Genomic DNA, 18,756 nt, shown 5'->3' on the forward strand with positions numbered 1-18,756 from the left:
AAATGTTCACTAAATATTTATTTCTGGGTGAACTAATTTGTAATACATTAGATAAAAGAAGTCAAAAGGGTTGCATTTCATGTTGATTGTAGACAAGTGGTGTGCAAGAAAGTTGCACAAATCACTGCAGATCTCGCAAATGACCTTGGAGGAGGATTCGTGTAATTTGTTGCTGTATGACTGTAAAAAAAAAAAAAAAAAAAAAAATTTTCACCCCTGTGCATGCAAAAATGATTTTGCTTTTTAAATTAGGGAATGCAGGTAATGCGTTTGGTGGGCTAATGTAAAGCAAAAGCTCCAGTAATGAAGCTGTTGTTCAGCCACAGTCAGCAGGAGGCACTTTGAAGTGCTTTAGTCCTCGTTGATAAGAACTCTGCTGGGACCTGGATAGAGCTGACGGCCAAATTCCCTCCATCACTTGCATCTCTCAAGGTTACCACTGCAGCACTGCCAAACGCTTAACTGTACTCTAAGAACCGTAATGCAACTGCTATATTTGGCAAACCATACAGGGATCACTCCATAAAAAGAGGCTGTTGCTGGATTCTCTTTGATCACATGCTTTTTTCTCAAGAGCTCCTTGTGAACACAATGCGGATAAAATTCAATCATGTGTAACAAAGGCGTCAGTCAAGGATTTAATTGAGATGAAAGCATGCTTTGAATCCTGCGGAAGAGCCATTGCATTAGTGTTTGGTATCTCAGAAATGTTTTTTGGGATGCGCTGACACATTGTATGCTGCATGCACCACAAAACTTGCGTCACCAAACTGACGTCATTGCGCGCTTACTTAACCGAGTTGCATGCATCGCTCTGAATCAGCACGTTTCGAGCTTCAGCACAGGATGGTTCTTGGTGCGTGACTGAAACAAACAGGACCACAAATACATAGTTACTTATTAGTTCTTTATTATGAAGTGAGAAAATGCCCGGTGTCATTTGTGCTTTACATTGTTCAAATGCTGGGGGAAAAAACCCAGGGAACAGAAGTCCAGAAATAAGTTCATTTGATTCTTTACAGCTTGTAGAAATATTCAATTCCAAAGGATTATTTACAAGGCATCTTGCATTAAACAGATAGTTCTCCATGTCCGTAAATACAAAAACAGAGGTTCGACTAATACAAGGCCTGTCTACCTGAATTGCTAAGGTTTGTGCTACTATTTTTGTTGTTTTTTCTTCTTCAAAAAAAGTCAGAAATGTTCTCAAAGAAGTGCTTTTCAAAGACCAATCTGCTATGTCCAGCTGTCCATGTTGCAGTAGGATCTCCTACAACAGCATTTCCAGGTTTAGTGCTGTTCACATCCACAGATTTGGAGCAAATGATCCGGATCACGCGCAAAGCTGTCCGTTCAGCAGCACAGGCGCCTAAGTTCTAAAACTACATTATTTAATAAGAGGCAGGCAGTGCATAACCACTTACAAAAGGACCCTATATCCCTTTCCCTCCCCGTCCCGTGGAAGTATCCGCTAATACTACTCTGGCATTTCCCTGATATTTAACTTCTGAATGACTACTGATAGTATTGGATAAAATCGTGGTTAAAAATGCTATAGTTATTACTCGTTTTAGCTTTTAAAAATACCATGCATTATTGCTCTATTCTTTATCATGACTCCCGAGAAATATTGCCGACGGATGCTATCTAGATTTGGCAAAAAATCAAAGCTTCGTAAAATTGGCATAGATTTCATAAGTAGTAGTGTATTTTTTTCCTTTTTTTCCTTTCTTTTTCTTCTTTTTTGTCTTCTTTTTTTTTTTTTTTTTTTTTGCATGCAACAAATTTATAAAGTGGCAACCAAAAATAAGATATTCAGAAAGTGGCAAATGCTTTGGCATATTGATGACGAAGGCTTGGCAACTGAACGACAAATTAAAGTGCAAATTAACCGTTCGTATGAAATAAATATATAAATACATAAATAAATAAGTTAATGAATAAATAGTTTTACCTCAATGCTGAACACTTTTGTGGCCACTGGCAGAAGTACAATATTATCCAATACTTAGAAAAGGTTTGACCTTTCGAGAGAAACAAAGACATTTTCAATGTCCTCTGAGTTTTGGCAAAAACAAGTGAAATTTCAGCTCTGAATACGTGAACAGCGGGAGAAACAGTACACTATGAAAAGAAAAAGTTAAGGTACATGCGATTAATCCTCCGAGACGTTGATGTTGTTCTTGTTGTTGTGCTGTCATCCATTCACACTTCCATTGGGCTCAAAGGAGCAAACGCTCCCTTGAAGCAGGCCGACTCGTAGTGCTTGTTCAGGTAGGACTTTAGAGCAAAGGTCTTGTTGCATCTCTTGCACTTGTAGTGCTTAAAGGCAGAGTGTGTCTGCATATGGGCACGCAGGTTTGAGCGGTCGGCAAATGCCTTCCCACAGTGTGCGCATCCAAAGGGCTTCTCGCCTGTGTGAGAGCGCATGTGTCCCTGTAAAAGCCAAGGCCTGCTGAAGGCCTTCCCACATATGTCACACTTGTGCTTGAGGTCGTGGGTCAACAAATGCATGGCCATGGCGGGCATAGAGACGTAAACCTTCCCGCAGGTGGGACACTTCTTGGCCATTTTGCTGTCCATGCTGCGGTGCGTCTGCTTGTGTCTGCTCAAGTTGGAAGACGTGGCGTATGTCTTTCCGCACTCATTGCACGTGTGCCGCTGATGGCTTCTTGGGCTGCTGATGGCTTTTCTCCTCGACCTCCCATCTGTGATGAAGAAGGCATCCACTGTGTAGCCCTCACTGACCGCGTTGTCTCCATTGATGTAGCCCGAAGAGATCTCTGACTGCGGGCTGTCAGGCTGGTCTGAATCTGGAGCTCCATAGTCACTGTAGATGGGTTCGGGCGAGGGCACTTTGATGCCATTGTCACTCTCACCATCATACGGTGCCGGGGTCATATAGTCACTGATGTAGCCTGTGAGGGGGAAGGTGATGCAACAGTTCCTGTTACTTCAGCTCATTTAGGTGAACCCAGACGCAATGACTTTTTCTACATTAACCCTCACACGTGTGCAAAAAGAAAAAAAAATCAATAGCGCTCCATTTTAATTAGAGTGGCAACCCATTTAAACACAATGGCGAGGAGAATGATATCGCTTCGGTTATAATTGCATTTGCAGTCTTGATAGAAATTGTGCAGAATTAGGTCGATGTATGCCGAGTACACAAAAGATATTACTCTGTAACCCCCAGATGCATGCATGAATATTCCAAAAACGTCTGCTTACGCAAGTGTATGCAAAGCGCAGGTTATGTAGAGCGTGAATAATAACGTGAAACATGATCAAGCGTTCCCTCAATAGACTGCGTGCGTTGATAATTCACGTTTTGATAACTCTTGGTGTAAATGTGAAGTACTTGTTGCTAGCGCTGCGTTTTGTTAAACAAAATGCGCCTGAAAGCGAGTCGAATGCGTGCTTGAAAGAGCGCAACACCTGAAATGTGCCGACTCGACAAAAACTGATGCACCTCACGGTGTTGCATACAATGTGACCGTGGGTCAACTACACGAGGTTGCGATTATAAACCATCAAACGTCAACATACATGCACTTGCCCTTGCATAAACACGATCTGGATATCAAATAAATGTGATTACCTTTCTCGTGAAAGCGCAGTCTGAGGTCTGCCCTGGATCTGCCATAGGAGCTCTCCAGATCAGCGGATGAGAAATCATCAAGCTTAACCTTTTTGACCAGGAAAGACCTTGGCATGTTTTACGGTGAAGGGAAAAACAGTCGTCCGCCGGTCGAATTGTACGCTTTCCTCATGCAACGCTGGGGCAAAACGCGTTTTTTAGTATCGTTCGTTCCTTTTCGGTAATGCCGAGTTTCGGATGCCAGTGTAGGGTTACGGCAGACCCTCGAGCCCCTGAATGCGCTTGTGTTGATGCAGCGCAATGCTCTCGGAAGAAATGCAACTTCAGCACCGGACAACTCCCGTTCGGCGGCGCGCGTTCAGCACTGGACAGCTCCGCTCCGCTGGGCTCTCTCTTTCTTTCTTTTTCCGCTCTCTTTAGTTCCGCTGGAACCCTTCACGACGATCGTATCTTCCAGGTTAGTGCTTCAAGTTTAAACTAGCTAGTCTACTAGTTTCCGAGATGCTTTTCTACCCCTAAAGACACAGAAAGGATAGTGAAACAGCTGAGTCTGCGTCAGCCTGTTCGCTCTCCTCTCTCTTGCTTTATCTCCCAGCTGTTCCGTCTGAAGGCGTCGGGCTTTCTGAAGTCTGTTGATCAGCTGTTGGGATTTATATGGCTGCGATCAGGTGGGAAATGAAGATGGAAGTACTTAATTTAATCCATAAAAAATCTCCCGGGACCAACATTGAACTGGATGGCTTAATGACGCTGTGAGACGTGCACGCCTTCGCCAGATTTTTCTCGAAGCCTGAAATGAGACAGAGGGGTTTATTTACATGACATATTCGCTCGGTTTTCATAGTTTCAGTTTTTATAAACTGATGCAGTTTTATGTGACCATTTCGATTTAACCCCCTTTATTTATAACAAATAATAGGCTTAAATAATTTAGGTTATTAAAATAAATAAATACAAAAACCATCTTACATGCAAATGTTCGTAATCAATTAATCATTGTGTTCGCAAGATTTAGTTGTTTTGCACTTCATGTGCAACATTGCTACGTTACACAATCTGACCTCCCGCACTGCGTTTTCGAGCGCTGCTTCTGCCGCGAACCATTAAATCAACTACTGACTGTGGCCTCAGGCTTTCAGGTCATTCTTTTACATCACGGTCTATAAACCAATGGCTTTCTTTTCATGCAAATCACACGAATTGGGTACCAGAAGGTCCGTTTCCTCAATGATTCCAGTAGGAGCCATATGTCCGCAATTAACGCGGATCCTGGAGCTGTAGTACACATTGTTGTCTGACATCGTTTTCTCATTGTTCACTCCTTCAATGGGACGAATAAGGACGTCCCGCAGTAGCATTGTCGTTTCACAAACATTCAGACCCGGAGAGAAAGCGTTATAGTGATAGATGCTGCTTTGCTCTCGTGTCTGTGGAGACTAGAGGGTCATTATACATTGTTCATTTTTTCATTTAGGGCACGAACGCCTTTCTCCCACTAAGATGCATTGCATGCACGCATTGCAAATTCAATGCAGTCCTACGGTTAGACAGATATGGAATGTAGTAAAATAAATAAATAAATAATGCATACATGTAATTGATACTGAGAAAAATCAGAATTGCAAAATATAAACTCACTGAAAAGAAAAGTCATAATTCTGAAATATAAACTCACAACTGTGAGGGGTGAAATATTTATTTCATAGCAGAACAAAGAACAAACTGATAACCTGTGGATGTAACTTTTTAACAAAACAGTCAACTAAAATCTAAGGAAAGATGAGGATTAAAGACAGCATGCAATCTTCTCTATATATTCTCTGTCCGTTGAATCATTAAATGTGCATATTAGTAGGCCCAAAAATGTCTTCCTCATGAAAAATGGGGGTAAAAAGGAAATTGTATTTCACACATATGTAAATGAGGGACAAAAATGGTTCTCGTTTCATAGTATGACCCTTAGGTTGATTCCACATTAATGTGCACGCACGTGTGTAACAGTATCACGAGCATGCAGTGAGTATGTAGGACACTGTTGCACAGCAGTTGACATTCCCAAGCGCGCGGAGAGGACGGCAGCAGCAGCCCACGGCGACCTGACGTGTTTATGGGGGGAGAAGGACGTTCGCGCACGGAGGCTTCTCGAGAAGTGCTGACATCAGCTGGAAAAACACAGGCGGAAATATTGAAGTGCGCCTCATTTGCATAATAATGGTCTACGGTGTGTTGAGACACAGCGAACAAACGTCTCGTCGGAGTTGAAATCAAAAGAACTTCACTGACATTTCATTCTCACGTACGCTGTTTTCAATGAGACCGATTCAAATCAATACACAAGGCACTTCTGGAGCAGGACACGTGGAAGGTCAAAGACAGATATTGTAGAATCACACTATTTAACCCTGAAATATCCACTCTTTTTTATATCACATGAAGTGTCTTTTCAGTTGACTCTCCTTTGATTATGTGAATTAATTGCACACATTTAGTTTAGCCATATTCTATAGGATGTACATGTTTATAATAATATTACTGTCCATACATGGCTCAAAAACATTTTTCATTTCTTTATTTTCTATGCATGTAAGGCCATTTTAAATATCATATGGACATGTTTATGTTCAGATGTAGATTTGTGAGATATAAATGTTGCAATTCCCATATGAATGGTTTTATCCTGTGAGGGAAACCAACTTCCATAAATTTTTGACCCTAATATGCATATATGCTTTTATATACTGTATGCTTTACGAAAAAAAACAGACATCTGGTTTGCACACTTATGTGGACCTCGAAAAAAATTAGTTACTCACCCTCATGTTGTTTCAAACCATGACTTTATTTCAAATCATATTAGACCCCTGACTTCTATTGAACTGACATTTTTCAAAAAAATCTTGTGCTGTGCTGCACAGAAGAAAGAAAGTCATGGAGGATTGAAATGACATTCAGCTCTAGACTGTACAAGTGTTTTGCCAGGTACCCTAAATTAATTTAACTGGTTTTATTCAAGTCAGAAATATGATTTAATTTGACCGAATCAACCTGACGATGTAATTTACGTGGGTCATATCAAGTAGAAATAGCTCTATAAGGTCACACCTGCACTTTTCCAAGACAAAAAGAACATCAGATGGATGGATGAAGCCATCATATACCGCTGAAAAGCTGACAAAAGAAAAAATAAGGTTAAACTCACAGCTTCAGACGATACAGGAAAATGTCACAATCTATTTCCACAGTCATGCGTTCATACAATCACAAGTTATTGCACCATCTATCTCTCTTACCAAAGCATACGTGCGCGCACACACACACTACTGCAGAGCGCCACTCTTGTTCTCAGGAGGGTGAGTCGACTGAGACCTGATGCCCCTTTGCATCTGCCACGGCCGGCCGGTGACATTGATGGGCAGATTCAGGCTTAGCAGCTGCCCTCCGTCTCTCTCGCTCTCGCTCTCGCTCTGATTATTACAGGATCATATAGAAAATCTGCATTAAAAGGATGAACGCGGCTTATTTAGACAAGCTGTCCAGCAAAATCTGCATGCAATGACAGACAGAGCAACAGAGATAGGTAGATAGATAGAAACATTACAATCTGAACAGTGTTTCACAATGTAAAATAAAGAAATGATGTGCAATAATCACATTAAGTCGATTACAAAAGAAAAGAAATCCTGTAATGCCTGGAGCTGTATCCTGCGACACTTTAACACAGGGAAAAAATGATTTTGGTTTCCCAGTTTCAGAGAACATTGGGATATATTTGGGGTTATGAGAAACTCAAAGATTGTGTGTATTGCACTGAACTCACAATAAGCCCATTACGTGAATGTTATTGGTACAGTAATTGTCTGTTGAAAAAAATACAATGTACACTATTCTTGTGAAAGAATAACAGAGCGGTGCAAAAAAAAAAAAAAGGAAATGCTTAGACATCAATATTTTAGTTTTATTTTAGGATAATTCAAGCCAAATTCAGACATAGTGGTATTATTACCGAGCAAACATCTTATGAATAAAGCACAATTGTTTCATAAAAGTTTGCTTATGGCTCTGGCGCTGTTGAGAATAGCAGTTTCTACAACATCTCCCGGTATATCCGGAAGAACATTCTGTCAGGGAAGCTGCTTTGTCAGCGAGCTGACACATTGAAGTGATCGGAAGGATCATCAAAAGTTATAGAGACCTCAGAAGAGTTTTTGTCTTTTGAATAGATGTGACTCTTCTGATTCATTCTGCTGAATGCAGCGTTTTCTTTAGTGAATCAATGCAGGCGAAACAAATCATGTCAAGTTTATTGTCACTCCTCTATGGAAGCCCATTTCCAACCACAAATAAAAGACATGTGAGATTAAAAAGTTATAATTATGAGATAAAAAAAAAAATTGTAGTAAAAACGCAAAAAAAATTCCACAGTTATGACTTTTATCATAATTGTGTTTTTTTTTCCTTATAATTTCAACCTTTTATCTCATTATTGACTTAATATCTCATACTAGGTCATAATTATGAAATAAGTCATAATTATGACTTATCTCATAATTTCAACTTTTTCTCTCATAATTTTGATATAAGTAGAAACGGTGACAGTCATAATTATGAGAAAAAAAATAAAAAAATTAAGGTAGTCAGAATTATGACATACTGAGTTTTTTCATAATTATGACAAAGTAAAAAATACTGTTGTAGTTATGAGATAGAAAGTAAAAATTATGACAGTCAAAATCATAAGATAAAAAGCTAATTATTAAAATAAATGTTTGTCATAATTGATTTTATCTCCTATTTTTTATCTCATAATTGTCAAATTTATCTAAATTAAATGTCATAATAACGTAGTATGACAATTATGACCATTCATCTAATAATTATAACTTTTTATCTAATATTTATGGCACCTTTTAATCTAATAATTATGATTTACCTAAGCAATGGAAATTGGCATCCATACTAAATTCACTGAGGGGAAAATATTAAATATAATTTGTTTGAAACAAAAGGTCAACAATTTTTTTATGCCTATTTACGCCTGGCAATGAAACAAATTAAAACAGGCTTTTGCAGTATAATGTGAAGGAAAGAAAAACAGGTGCTGTATGTGTAGAAGCAGGTTCGAACTGCCCTTAGGCCTTTCATTTCCACACTTACTCCTAAAGGAGAGTTTAAACCTTAATCTCACAGGAGTGTCACCCCTTCATCCAATGCTTCAGTGCTCATGAAGATAGGGAACCCTCCGTGGAGGACCTTTTGACCCGTACCCTCCTGACCCTCTACGCTCCAGTGGTCATTAGAGGGGAGGGGACTGTGGCCGCTCTCTCATTCCCAGCATGCTCTGACAAGCCCATGCATACGCTCACACATGGGGCTTCTCTTGAGAAAATGAGCTATCAGTCTAATCTGTGCAGCTCAGGAGGCTTGAGAGACATTAATCTTATTTGTCATAACCGGTCTCTGGGGAACAGACCCCACCGGCCCGACCCACGGCCCAACTGGAGGGGAAAGGGGGACGCGCCCCAGGAAACCCCATATCGCACCCGTGCAGTCCCTGAAGCTAATTAGATGTGAGAGTTAAAGAAACTACAAGGAGGACAAAGGCGACATTATGTAGATTCCTGTTTCGTTTTGGCCCTTCTGAGAGCAAACGGAGAAGATTAAGAAAACAGGAGTGTGCAGACAGGCTGATAAACCTGCTTCTGCTCCGGAGATTCAGACGGGCGTGGATATATTTGTTGACTGGCTTGCTATTTTGGTCAGTTTCAAACCTGCTGATTCGACAGAGTTCCTAAAACCTTAAACATTAAAGCTGTCTAATGCAGTAGCTCTCAACTGGTGGGTCACGACCCCAAAATGAATCGCAGTTCCCTTCTGAAGTGTCATGGACAGCAGGAACTACAACTAAATTCAAATAATAAAATGCAACTAATCTTATATTCATGCATAGTTAGACTACTAAAATTTATATATTTTGTTTTAATTAAAAGAGGGAACACATACCATAACTGTTGTTGTTGATTTCAGCTGGTCGTCCAATCTAGACACAAATTCATCTGTTACTTGTAGAAACTAAATTGGATGCAGCATGAACATGCCCTCATCCTCAAGAATCATGAACAATGTACACAATTCAGATACATTTTCTACTCAATTGAATTCCTGCAGCTCAAACAGCAGACCATGGGACGAGCAATGCTAAGGTCATGGGTTCGATTCCCATGAAATGCAAGAACTGATAGAAATGCGTGTATAACTTGAAGGCAATTTAAGTCGCTTTGGATGAAAGTGTCTGCCAAATGCATTAGTGTAAATGAGAATAAACATGGTTTTCTGACGTTAAATATTGGCTGCTGAGAGCATTCACTTTTCTAGGATTAATAATTGATATAAAATCTTGTTCCTGAAGCAAAACCAGCTAAAAAGCAAAAGCACTGACCTACTAAGCTTTATAGAACAAAAACCAGTATGGAATGGTAAAAACAGTAGAAATTTTGCAAAATTGTCATAATTTTGACTTTTTACATACTATCTCATAATGGCTTTTTGTGCCATAATTATGACTTATCTCATATTTTTTAGGTTTCCTCTTAGAATTATGACTTAGAATGTCATAATTTTAACAAACCCTTAACTCTAAGCAAACCATAAAAATACAAGACGTATTTAAAGCAAATAATAAAGATGTTTAAGTGTTTTACTTTAACGACAGTTTTGTTTTTCTTTTCTGGTTCCAATTTGGTTCCAACTAAAACAGTCCTGTTTCTCAAGCAAAACCAGATGAAAAGCAAAGGCACAGACCTAATTTCAAAACAGTTTGAAATAGTCTGAAATCAGCACTAATCATTGTGGTGCACACAAGTTGAAGACAACAAAATTGTCATAATTTTGACTTTTTCTCTCATAATGGCTTTGTGTGTCATACAGTAATTATGACTTATTTGTGACCCTGGCTGTGAAAACCCAGCTAAAGTCATTTTTTGCAAGAACATTCTGTGAAAATGTAACCTTGACATCTTTAATATTGAATGAGTAGGACCATGTTCATGATTGAAATCATAGTGAAATTAATGGTTGAAATCAAACTTTGATGCTTGTTATCTCATAATTAGATTTTGAGACTTTAACCTGGATTTCACAGAGAGGGTCACATTTGACTAGGACTGCAGGATAAATATCGTGCCATATTTAATGCGCATCTTGTTAGTAAAGCCTGTTCTGTAATTAGTGGTAAATCTCCATCACTTGTGCGCTTTTACATGGAGCAGCATTTACTACACAGAGCCATTGTTCACTGACAAGCTGCACAAAACATGCGCAAAATATGATTGCGTAATTGTCATTGAACAATGGCTCTGTGTAGTAAATGCTGCACCATGTGAAAGCATGCAGGTGATGAACCTGCTTTACTGACAAAATGTGCATTAAATATTGCACGCGATTTATCGTGCAGCCCTACCATGAAAATCGAATAAGTCTTTAAAGTAAATAAGAAATACATTTCAGTGTTTAATTTAGGACATTTTTGTTGATAAACTGTTGGCTTCTGACTAAAACAATATTGTTCCTCAAAGAAAAACCAAAAGCACTGACCTAATAAACGTTACAGAACTAAAAGCAGTTTGAAATCATCCGAAATCAACATTACTCAGTGTGGCGCACACAATAGTTGAAGACAACCAACAGTGGCAGCCGACAATTTGAGCTGAACGTGGCCGGAGGCTGAGGACAGTTAAGACCTCTTCTGTTCTGTGACCTTTAATTGGGACAATGCCGCATCCACAGCTCTCTTTGTCTTTCGGCCTGCCGAGGCATCATTAAGGCAGTGTGTGGGCGCAGAACTGAAGCCAGCACTGTCATTGTCATTAACAGAGTCCGGCGGAAGATGTGTGAAGACATCCAAGCCACTGCGTTCAATGAAGAACAAATAAAGAGAGCAGGACAAAGGAAGGCCAACTGGTAAATTGAGGGTACACATGTGGAGCGGGGAACTCTAACCTGTTTTACATAGGGCCGATCAACAGGGGAATAGAGCGGATTAGCATTTTTATTGCGCAGCGAAAAGCCCCAGCATCCTGGTGCGCCGGCCTCCTCCCTCCCTCCGTCGTGTCACCTGTCCCATGCCTCCGAGGCTCTGGGATGGCGACGCGCCCCTGGCTTTCGCTCAAACACACGCTGTTTGTGTGTGCACCTGTGCTGCCGCTTGTGTAAACGTGAGCACGTGTGGCATGCGTGCAAACCATGCATGTGTATTAGACATGGGTGATTTGTGAATAACATCAATTAAATCTATCTTCCCTGAGGAAATTTATTTAGCTCTTTTGTAGCTCTGGAGGTTTCGATTAAGTAATGAAGTCTCAGATGTGTCTCCTTCTGAGAAATAAAAACTGAAACAAGTGAGTCAGTTGTTGAGTACAGAGCAGTACATTGAAAGTGAAATGGTTTATTGAACTAGCTGTGACAAGATATCAAAGTCTGCATATAAACTCTAAATTTTTTTCATTAAAACATCTGAGCTGCTCTTTACATTCATTTTATAGCTCTATACTGATTTGTGTTTCTTTTTATTTCTTTAAGGAATTGATGGAGAAACATCTAAGACTGCAAAAGAGCAACCTCTGAATAATACAAGTTTTAACTGTAAACGTATTTACTACTCGTGTGTTCATATTATACAAAGATTAATTTTTGGCAGTTTATGCATTTGTGAGATGCTTTATATCTGTACCATGGTAGCCTACTTATACAGTATGTTACTTTTATGAAAGGTAATTTTGAAAACATAATTTAGCCTCATGTAATGTAATTTAACTCTTTTAAAGATGTTTTATTGCCCAATTATTGTGATGCTACTTTGTCGTATCATTGTTTATATTTTTTTCAGTTTATGATTCTGGATATTTATGAATGACATAGCATCCATTTTCAATATCTTTCGAGCTTTTCTATGCACATTTGAATAGTTAGTAATAAAATATAGGTCAGCTTCAAGTGTTTATCCTCTGTGTTTTACTTTAGGTGCCAAATGAGGCAGAGCTGGCATTGGTTGGCTAGTAGTAAAAAGCTGTGAAATCATTCTTGTGTATATAGCATGTTTGGTCTCGGGAGGATGTGATGAGAATGTTTGAGATCTGTTGAAATAACACTTTTGATTCTGAATGCAGACTTTGAAGATGGTGGTGTTAAAACACATTTTTCCTGTTTGCTTTGCATTATCTCATTGCTGTCTTGGAGAAGCAACTGAGACCGATGTCATTTGTGAATTTTTTGTCCTACAGGTTCACACATCCTCTACCACCTGATGAAGACACTGTGATGGAAACGGGCTCTGTTTTTAGCCAATCAGGTGTTGCGCTGCCCCACATCCTCTTCATTTTCACCCACTTGTCTCCATTACGCCGTTGCTCGGGCTCTTGATGAGCCAAGCACGTTCATATTGAGTGTCTGGGTCGGAGGAAGATGGGGGCAGGCGGAGTTGTTTAGCTGAACCCTGATGAGTCTCTGAGAGATGAAGTGACTGCTGTAGCGTCAGTGTAGTGAAGTCAGCAGAGGTTTGTGTGGCTCGAGCAATCTCATTATACCTTAAATGGGATACGCAGAGTCTATCAGTGTTGGGAGACTAACATCAGATACGGGGAACGGGGGCGTCCGTGGCTCTCCATGCAAATAACCTTGCTTTCCTCTGCTCTGTCTGTCTCTCTTTCAGAACATTAAGCTGCTGTTGATGCACTCAGCTTGTGTTTGAAATATATACTGGAATATATTTAATATTTAATTATGCATGCTCATTTCCCATATTTTTACATTTAAATAACATTTACCCTAATCTAGTGCTCACTTAAAATTAATATTTATGAAATTTATTTTTGCTCTTTAGCTAAAATAATATTTAATCTGAAAATTAACATGAATTTTTGATAATGTACAAATTTCATATTGTAATATGTAGTGCTTTATAGCAAAATGTACTTAGATGGTCTAGTAGTTTAGTTTAATATACAGTAGCAGTATTTAAAAATAAAAAAAATTTGTGTTGTATTTTTAATTTATTGATTAATGGCCATAGTGTAAAAAGTGAAATGATCGGCATATCCATATTGGACTGAATTTTAATATCCATGCATCCTAAAAAAAGGATCCTGTCAGTGCCTAGGTGACTTGTATATTTTCTGTTTTTGTGCATGTGGTGAATTATTAAGCATGAAATTATTGCAATTCAGAAGACATTTGAAAACCAAAATGGAAAATTGTGTTGTTCAGCCTGTTATGTTGCCAACCTCAAGCCTGTTTACCGACTGCAGCATAAGCCTGTTAAAACCTCGCTCAGTAAGTCAGAGTTAATTATCTAAGAGCCAGACTCTCATCTGATTTTCATGGTTTGATGCTCATCCATGTTTGTGTGCCAAACACAGAACATGCAACACCCGAAAAACTGAACTGTGCATGACCACAAACTCTGCCCAAAAACTGTCAACTGATTGCAAATTTCATCTGAATTTATTGCATGATATGTCAGTTAACTGGTCAAATTAATCAAAATTAGCTGCTTATTTCAATATTTGTTGAAAAAGCATCAGATGAAGATTAATTTGATGCTTTTTTCCTCAATAAACATCAATTAATTCATTAAGCTACATTATTCTGACAACTAGGACATTCAAATAAACAAAAGGTGATGTATAGTGCACATGGAGATAGATATATTTACTTTGTCTTGCTGTTTTTTGGTATTTTGCACTTTTTAAAACAATGCAAAGTTAAAAAATACTGTAGATGAAAAACACATCTCAAGACCCTTTCATGCTGGTACTGTACATGCTGTTATATTTTAGTGCATTCATGCTTTCTGTAATTAAAGGAGTATGCTAATTCACCCAAAAATGAAATTTGCTCACCCTTAGGTCAACCAATATGTAGATGAGTTTGCAGAAATGTAGCACTGCATCACTTGCTCACCAATGGATCCTCTGCAGTGAATGGGTGCCGTCAGAATGATAGTTAAAAAAAAACTGATAAAAACATCACAATAGTCCACAAGTAATCCTCAACACAGCACTCCAGTCCATCAAGTCTTGTGAAACAAAAAACTGCATGTTTTTAAATTCAAACTGTTGCTTCTGGATAGTTCTCTATCCACAATGTTTTATCCAGTGAAAAAGTCATCTGGTCTGAATCAGGAGAGAAATACTCACAGATCAAGCACCGTTTACAAGCAAAAACAGTACAAAACAGTTCTAAACAAAATATATATTAGAGGACAACTAGAGATGGACGTTTTTTTACTGGAGGATGCATTATTATGCATTATGAACTCACATTTTGATCAGGAGTGACAGTCTGAAGTTAAAATTCTTTAATTATTGATGTTTTCTTTTACAAACTCCTTAGAGTTACAAATGATCTGCTCATATCATCTGATCGTGGGTGTATCTCTCTATTAGTTTTATTGGATCTTAGTGCTGCGTTTGACACAATTGACCACAACATTCTTTTGCATAGACTTGAACACTTTGTTGGCATCAGTGGAAGTGCATTAGCATGGTTTAAATCATACTTATATGACCGCCATCAGTTCGTAGCAGTGAATGAAGATGTATCCTATCGATCACAAGTGCAGTATGGAGTACCTCAAGGCTCAGTATTAGGGCCGCTACTCTTCACGCTTTATATGTTACCCTTGGGAGATATCATCAGGAAACATGGTGTTAGCTTTCACTGTTATGCTGATGATACTCAACTCTATATTTCTTCGTAGCCCGGTGAAACACACCAATTTGAAAAACTAATGGATTGCTTAGTCGATATAAAAAACTGGATGACAAGTAATTTCTTACTGCTAAATTCTGAAAAAACAGAGGTGTTAATTATAGGACCTAAAAACTCCGCTTGTAATAACCTAGAACACTGTCTAAGACTTGATGGTTGCTCTGTCAATTCTTCGTCATCAGTTAGGAACCTAGGTGTGCTATTTGATCGCAATCTTTCCTTAGAAAGCCACGTTTCTAGCATTTGTAAAACTGCATTTTTCCATCTCAAAAATATATCTAAATTATGGCCTATGCTCTCAATATCAAATGCAGAAATGTTAATCCATGCTTTTATGACCTCAATGTTAGATTATTGTAATGCTTTATTGGGTGGTTGTTCTGCACGCTTAGTAAACAAACTACAGCTAGTCCAAAATGCAGCAGCAAGAGATCTTAGTCGTGGCCTAATGGTTAGAGAGTTGGACTCCCAATTGAAAGGTTGTGAGTTTGAGTCCTGGGCTGGCAGGAATTGTGGGTGGGGGGAGTGCATGTACAGTTCTCTCTCCACCTTCAATACCACGACTTAGGTGCCCTTGAGCAAGGCATCGAACCCCCAACTGCTCCCCGGGCGCTGCAGCATAAATGGCTGCCCACTGCTCCGGGTGTGTGCTCACAGTGTGTGTTCACTGCTCTGTGTGTGTGTGCATTTCGGATGGGTTAAACACAGAGCACAAATTCTGAGTATGGGTCACCATACTTGGCTGAATGTCACGTCACTTTCACTTTCATCTTACTAGAACCAGGAAGTATGACCATATTAGCCCGGTCCTGTCAACACTGCACTGGCTCCCTATCAAGCATCGTATAGATTTTAAAATATTGCTTATTACCTATAAAGCCCTGAATGGTTTAGCACCTCAGTATTTGAATGAGCTCCTTTTACATTATAATCCTCTATGTCCGCTACGTTCTCAAAACTCAGGCAATTTGATAATACCTAGAATATCAAAATCAACTGCGGGCGGCAGATCCTTTTCCTATTTGGCGCCTAAACTCTGGAATAACCTACCTAACATTGTTCGGGAGGCAGACACACACTTGCAGTTTAAATCTAGATTAAAGACCCATCTCTTTAACCTGGCATACACATAACATACTAATATGCTTTTATTATCCAAATCCGTTAAAGGATTTTTAGGCTGCATTAATTAGGTAAACCGGAACCGGGAACACTTCCCATAACACCCTATGTACTTGCTACATCATTAGAAGAATGGCATCTACGCTAATATTTGTCTGTTTCTCTTTTGTTCCGAGGTCACCGTGGCCACCAGATCCAGTCTGTGTCCAGATCAGAGGGTCACTGCAGTCACCCGGATCCAGTACGTATCCAGACCAGATGGTGGATCAGCACCTAGAAAGGACCTCTACATCCCTGAAAGACAGCGGAGACCAGGACAACTAGAGCCCCAGATACAGATCCCCTGTAAAGACCTTGTCTCAGAGGAGCACCAGGACAAGACCACAGGAAACAGATGATTCTTCTGCACAATCTGACTTTGCTGCAGCCTGGAATTGAACTACTGGTTTCGTCTGGTCAGAGGAGAACTGGCCCCCCAACTGAGCCTGGTTTCTCCCAAGGTTTTTTTCTCCATTCTGTCACCGATGGAGTTTCGGTTCCTTGCCGCTGTCGCCTCTGGCTTGCTTAGTTGGGGACACTTCATCTACAGCGATATCGTTGACTTGATTGCAAATAAATGCACAGACACTATTTAATTGAACAGAGATGACATAACTGAATTCAATGATGAACTGCCTTTAACTATCATTTTTTCATTATTGACACTGTTTTCCTAATGAATGTTGTTCAGTTGCTTTGACGCAATGTATTTTGTTTAAAGCGCTATATAAAAAAAATAAAGGTGACTTTGACAAACGAGCAGCTTTTCAGTTCACAAGACGTTGATGACTGGAGTGGTGTGGATTACAACTAGATTATGTTTTTATCAGTTGTTTGGACTCTCATTCTGACGGCACCCCTTCACTGCAGAGCATTCATTGGTGAATGATCTAATGCTTAATTTCTCCAAATCTGTTCTGATGAACAACAAACACATCTCTGATGGCCTGAGGTTGAGTACCATTTTCAGCAAATTGAATTTTGGGATGAATGGTTCCTTTAAATGAATGAACAGCTACTACAACTTGCACTCTTCCGTGTGTGTTAGTGTGTGCTCAATGTTTCAGTGTGTGCATGCATGTTTGTGAGATCAGGCTCTGTGTTGTCTCCTAGTGTTTTTCATTGTCTGCCTCCGTATTATAAGCTGGTCCCTGCAGAGGCGGCCTGCATGCCGTAACCAGTGATTTGGATGCAGAATGCAGGTCTGAAGCATTGCGGCTGCATGCTGTGCAAGGCCTGCGCACTGTGCAGGGTTTATTGGCAGCGTGCATTGCTGTAAAACAGATGCACTTCACCTTGTGTCTCACCATCACACGCCACAACTGTCAGGCACCGACGTCAAGGTTTTATGCCATCTGGAGCGAGATTTAGAGATTTGGTGCATCACAGCTGATTCTAGCGTTCATCCAGAATGGCAGGTCAGGACAACTGATCATAGAAACTTGATGTTTTAATGTCCTTTGCACTCTGCAAATCCAGTTTTATTGTTCAGAAGTTGCACTTTTGTTGCTCAGGGGACATAATGGAGTTTTCACTCGAGTTTAAGTGTCAACTTTGTCTTTAAAGTTCCTCCTAAAATTCTTTCAGAATTTTTTTTTTTATATAAATAAACTGAAATGTGTCAATAATTGACACACAGTAAGATCATATGAGAAATATTTGAGTTCATATTTAGATTTGATGCCAATGCTGGCATCTTTTGCAAACTGGAGCACAGTATAAGACATTGTTGAGATTTCTTCTGATGCTCCAGAGAAGAAATGTGAGATTACTGGGAACTTTCTTAGAGAGATGAAGCAAAAAAATATCTCAGTTTGTTTTCCCTTTCATTTCATTGCTATCTAGGAGAAACAAATGAGACATTAAAATCAATTTTTATTTATTTGTATATTTTATATTTATTTTTTAAGATACTTTCTGAAACTCTAGGATACATCTGTGAGATACCATTTGACTTGACTATTTGATATCAAAAATGATTTTTGCTGATACTTTTTAGTATTGAATAACATTTATTTTTATAAATATTTCATTTATTTAAAAAACATTTCTTTAATATTTTTAAATATATGTTTTTAATTTTTATCTCATGGTGTGGACCATCTTGGCCCTATTTATTTATTTATTTATTCATTCATTCATTTATTCATTGAGTCTTTTGTGATGCATTTTGGAATTGTATTTTCTAAGGGTGCATGTGACGTTAGCTCAGAATATGCCAAAGATTGGTG

At 39.1% G+C, this 18,756-nt stretch overlaps 1 protein-coding gene across 1 annotated transcript; it reads right to left on the reverse strand.

Annotated features, from left to right (window-relative positions):
• Nucleotides 1–893: 893 nt before the first annotated feature.
• LOC132145000 (transcriptional repressor scratch 1-like) lies at nt 894–4,331 on the reverse strand. Its single transcript, XM_059555656.1, has 2 exons — nt 3,602–4,331; nt 894–2,918 (listed from the first exon to the last, which is right to left on the reverse strand). The coding sequence occupies exons 1-2, from the start codon at nt 3,714–3,716 to the stop codon at nt 2,206–2,208; spliced, it is 828 nt and encodes a 275-aa protein (XP_059411639.1). The 5' UTR covers nt 3,717–4,331; the 3' UTR covers nt 894–2,205.
• Between the last annotated feature and the right edge of the window lie 14,425 nt (nt 4,332–18,756).

This window comes from Carassius carassius, chromosome 8, assembly GCF_963082965.1.
Source record: "Carassius carassius chromosome 8, fCarCar2.1, whole genome shotgun sequence".
In the NCBI taxonomy this organism is placed as follows: Eukaryota; Metazoa; Chordata; class Actinopteri; order Cypriniformes; family Cyprinidae; genus Carassius; species Carassius carassius.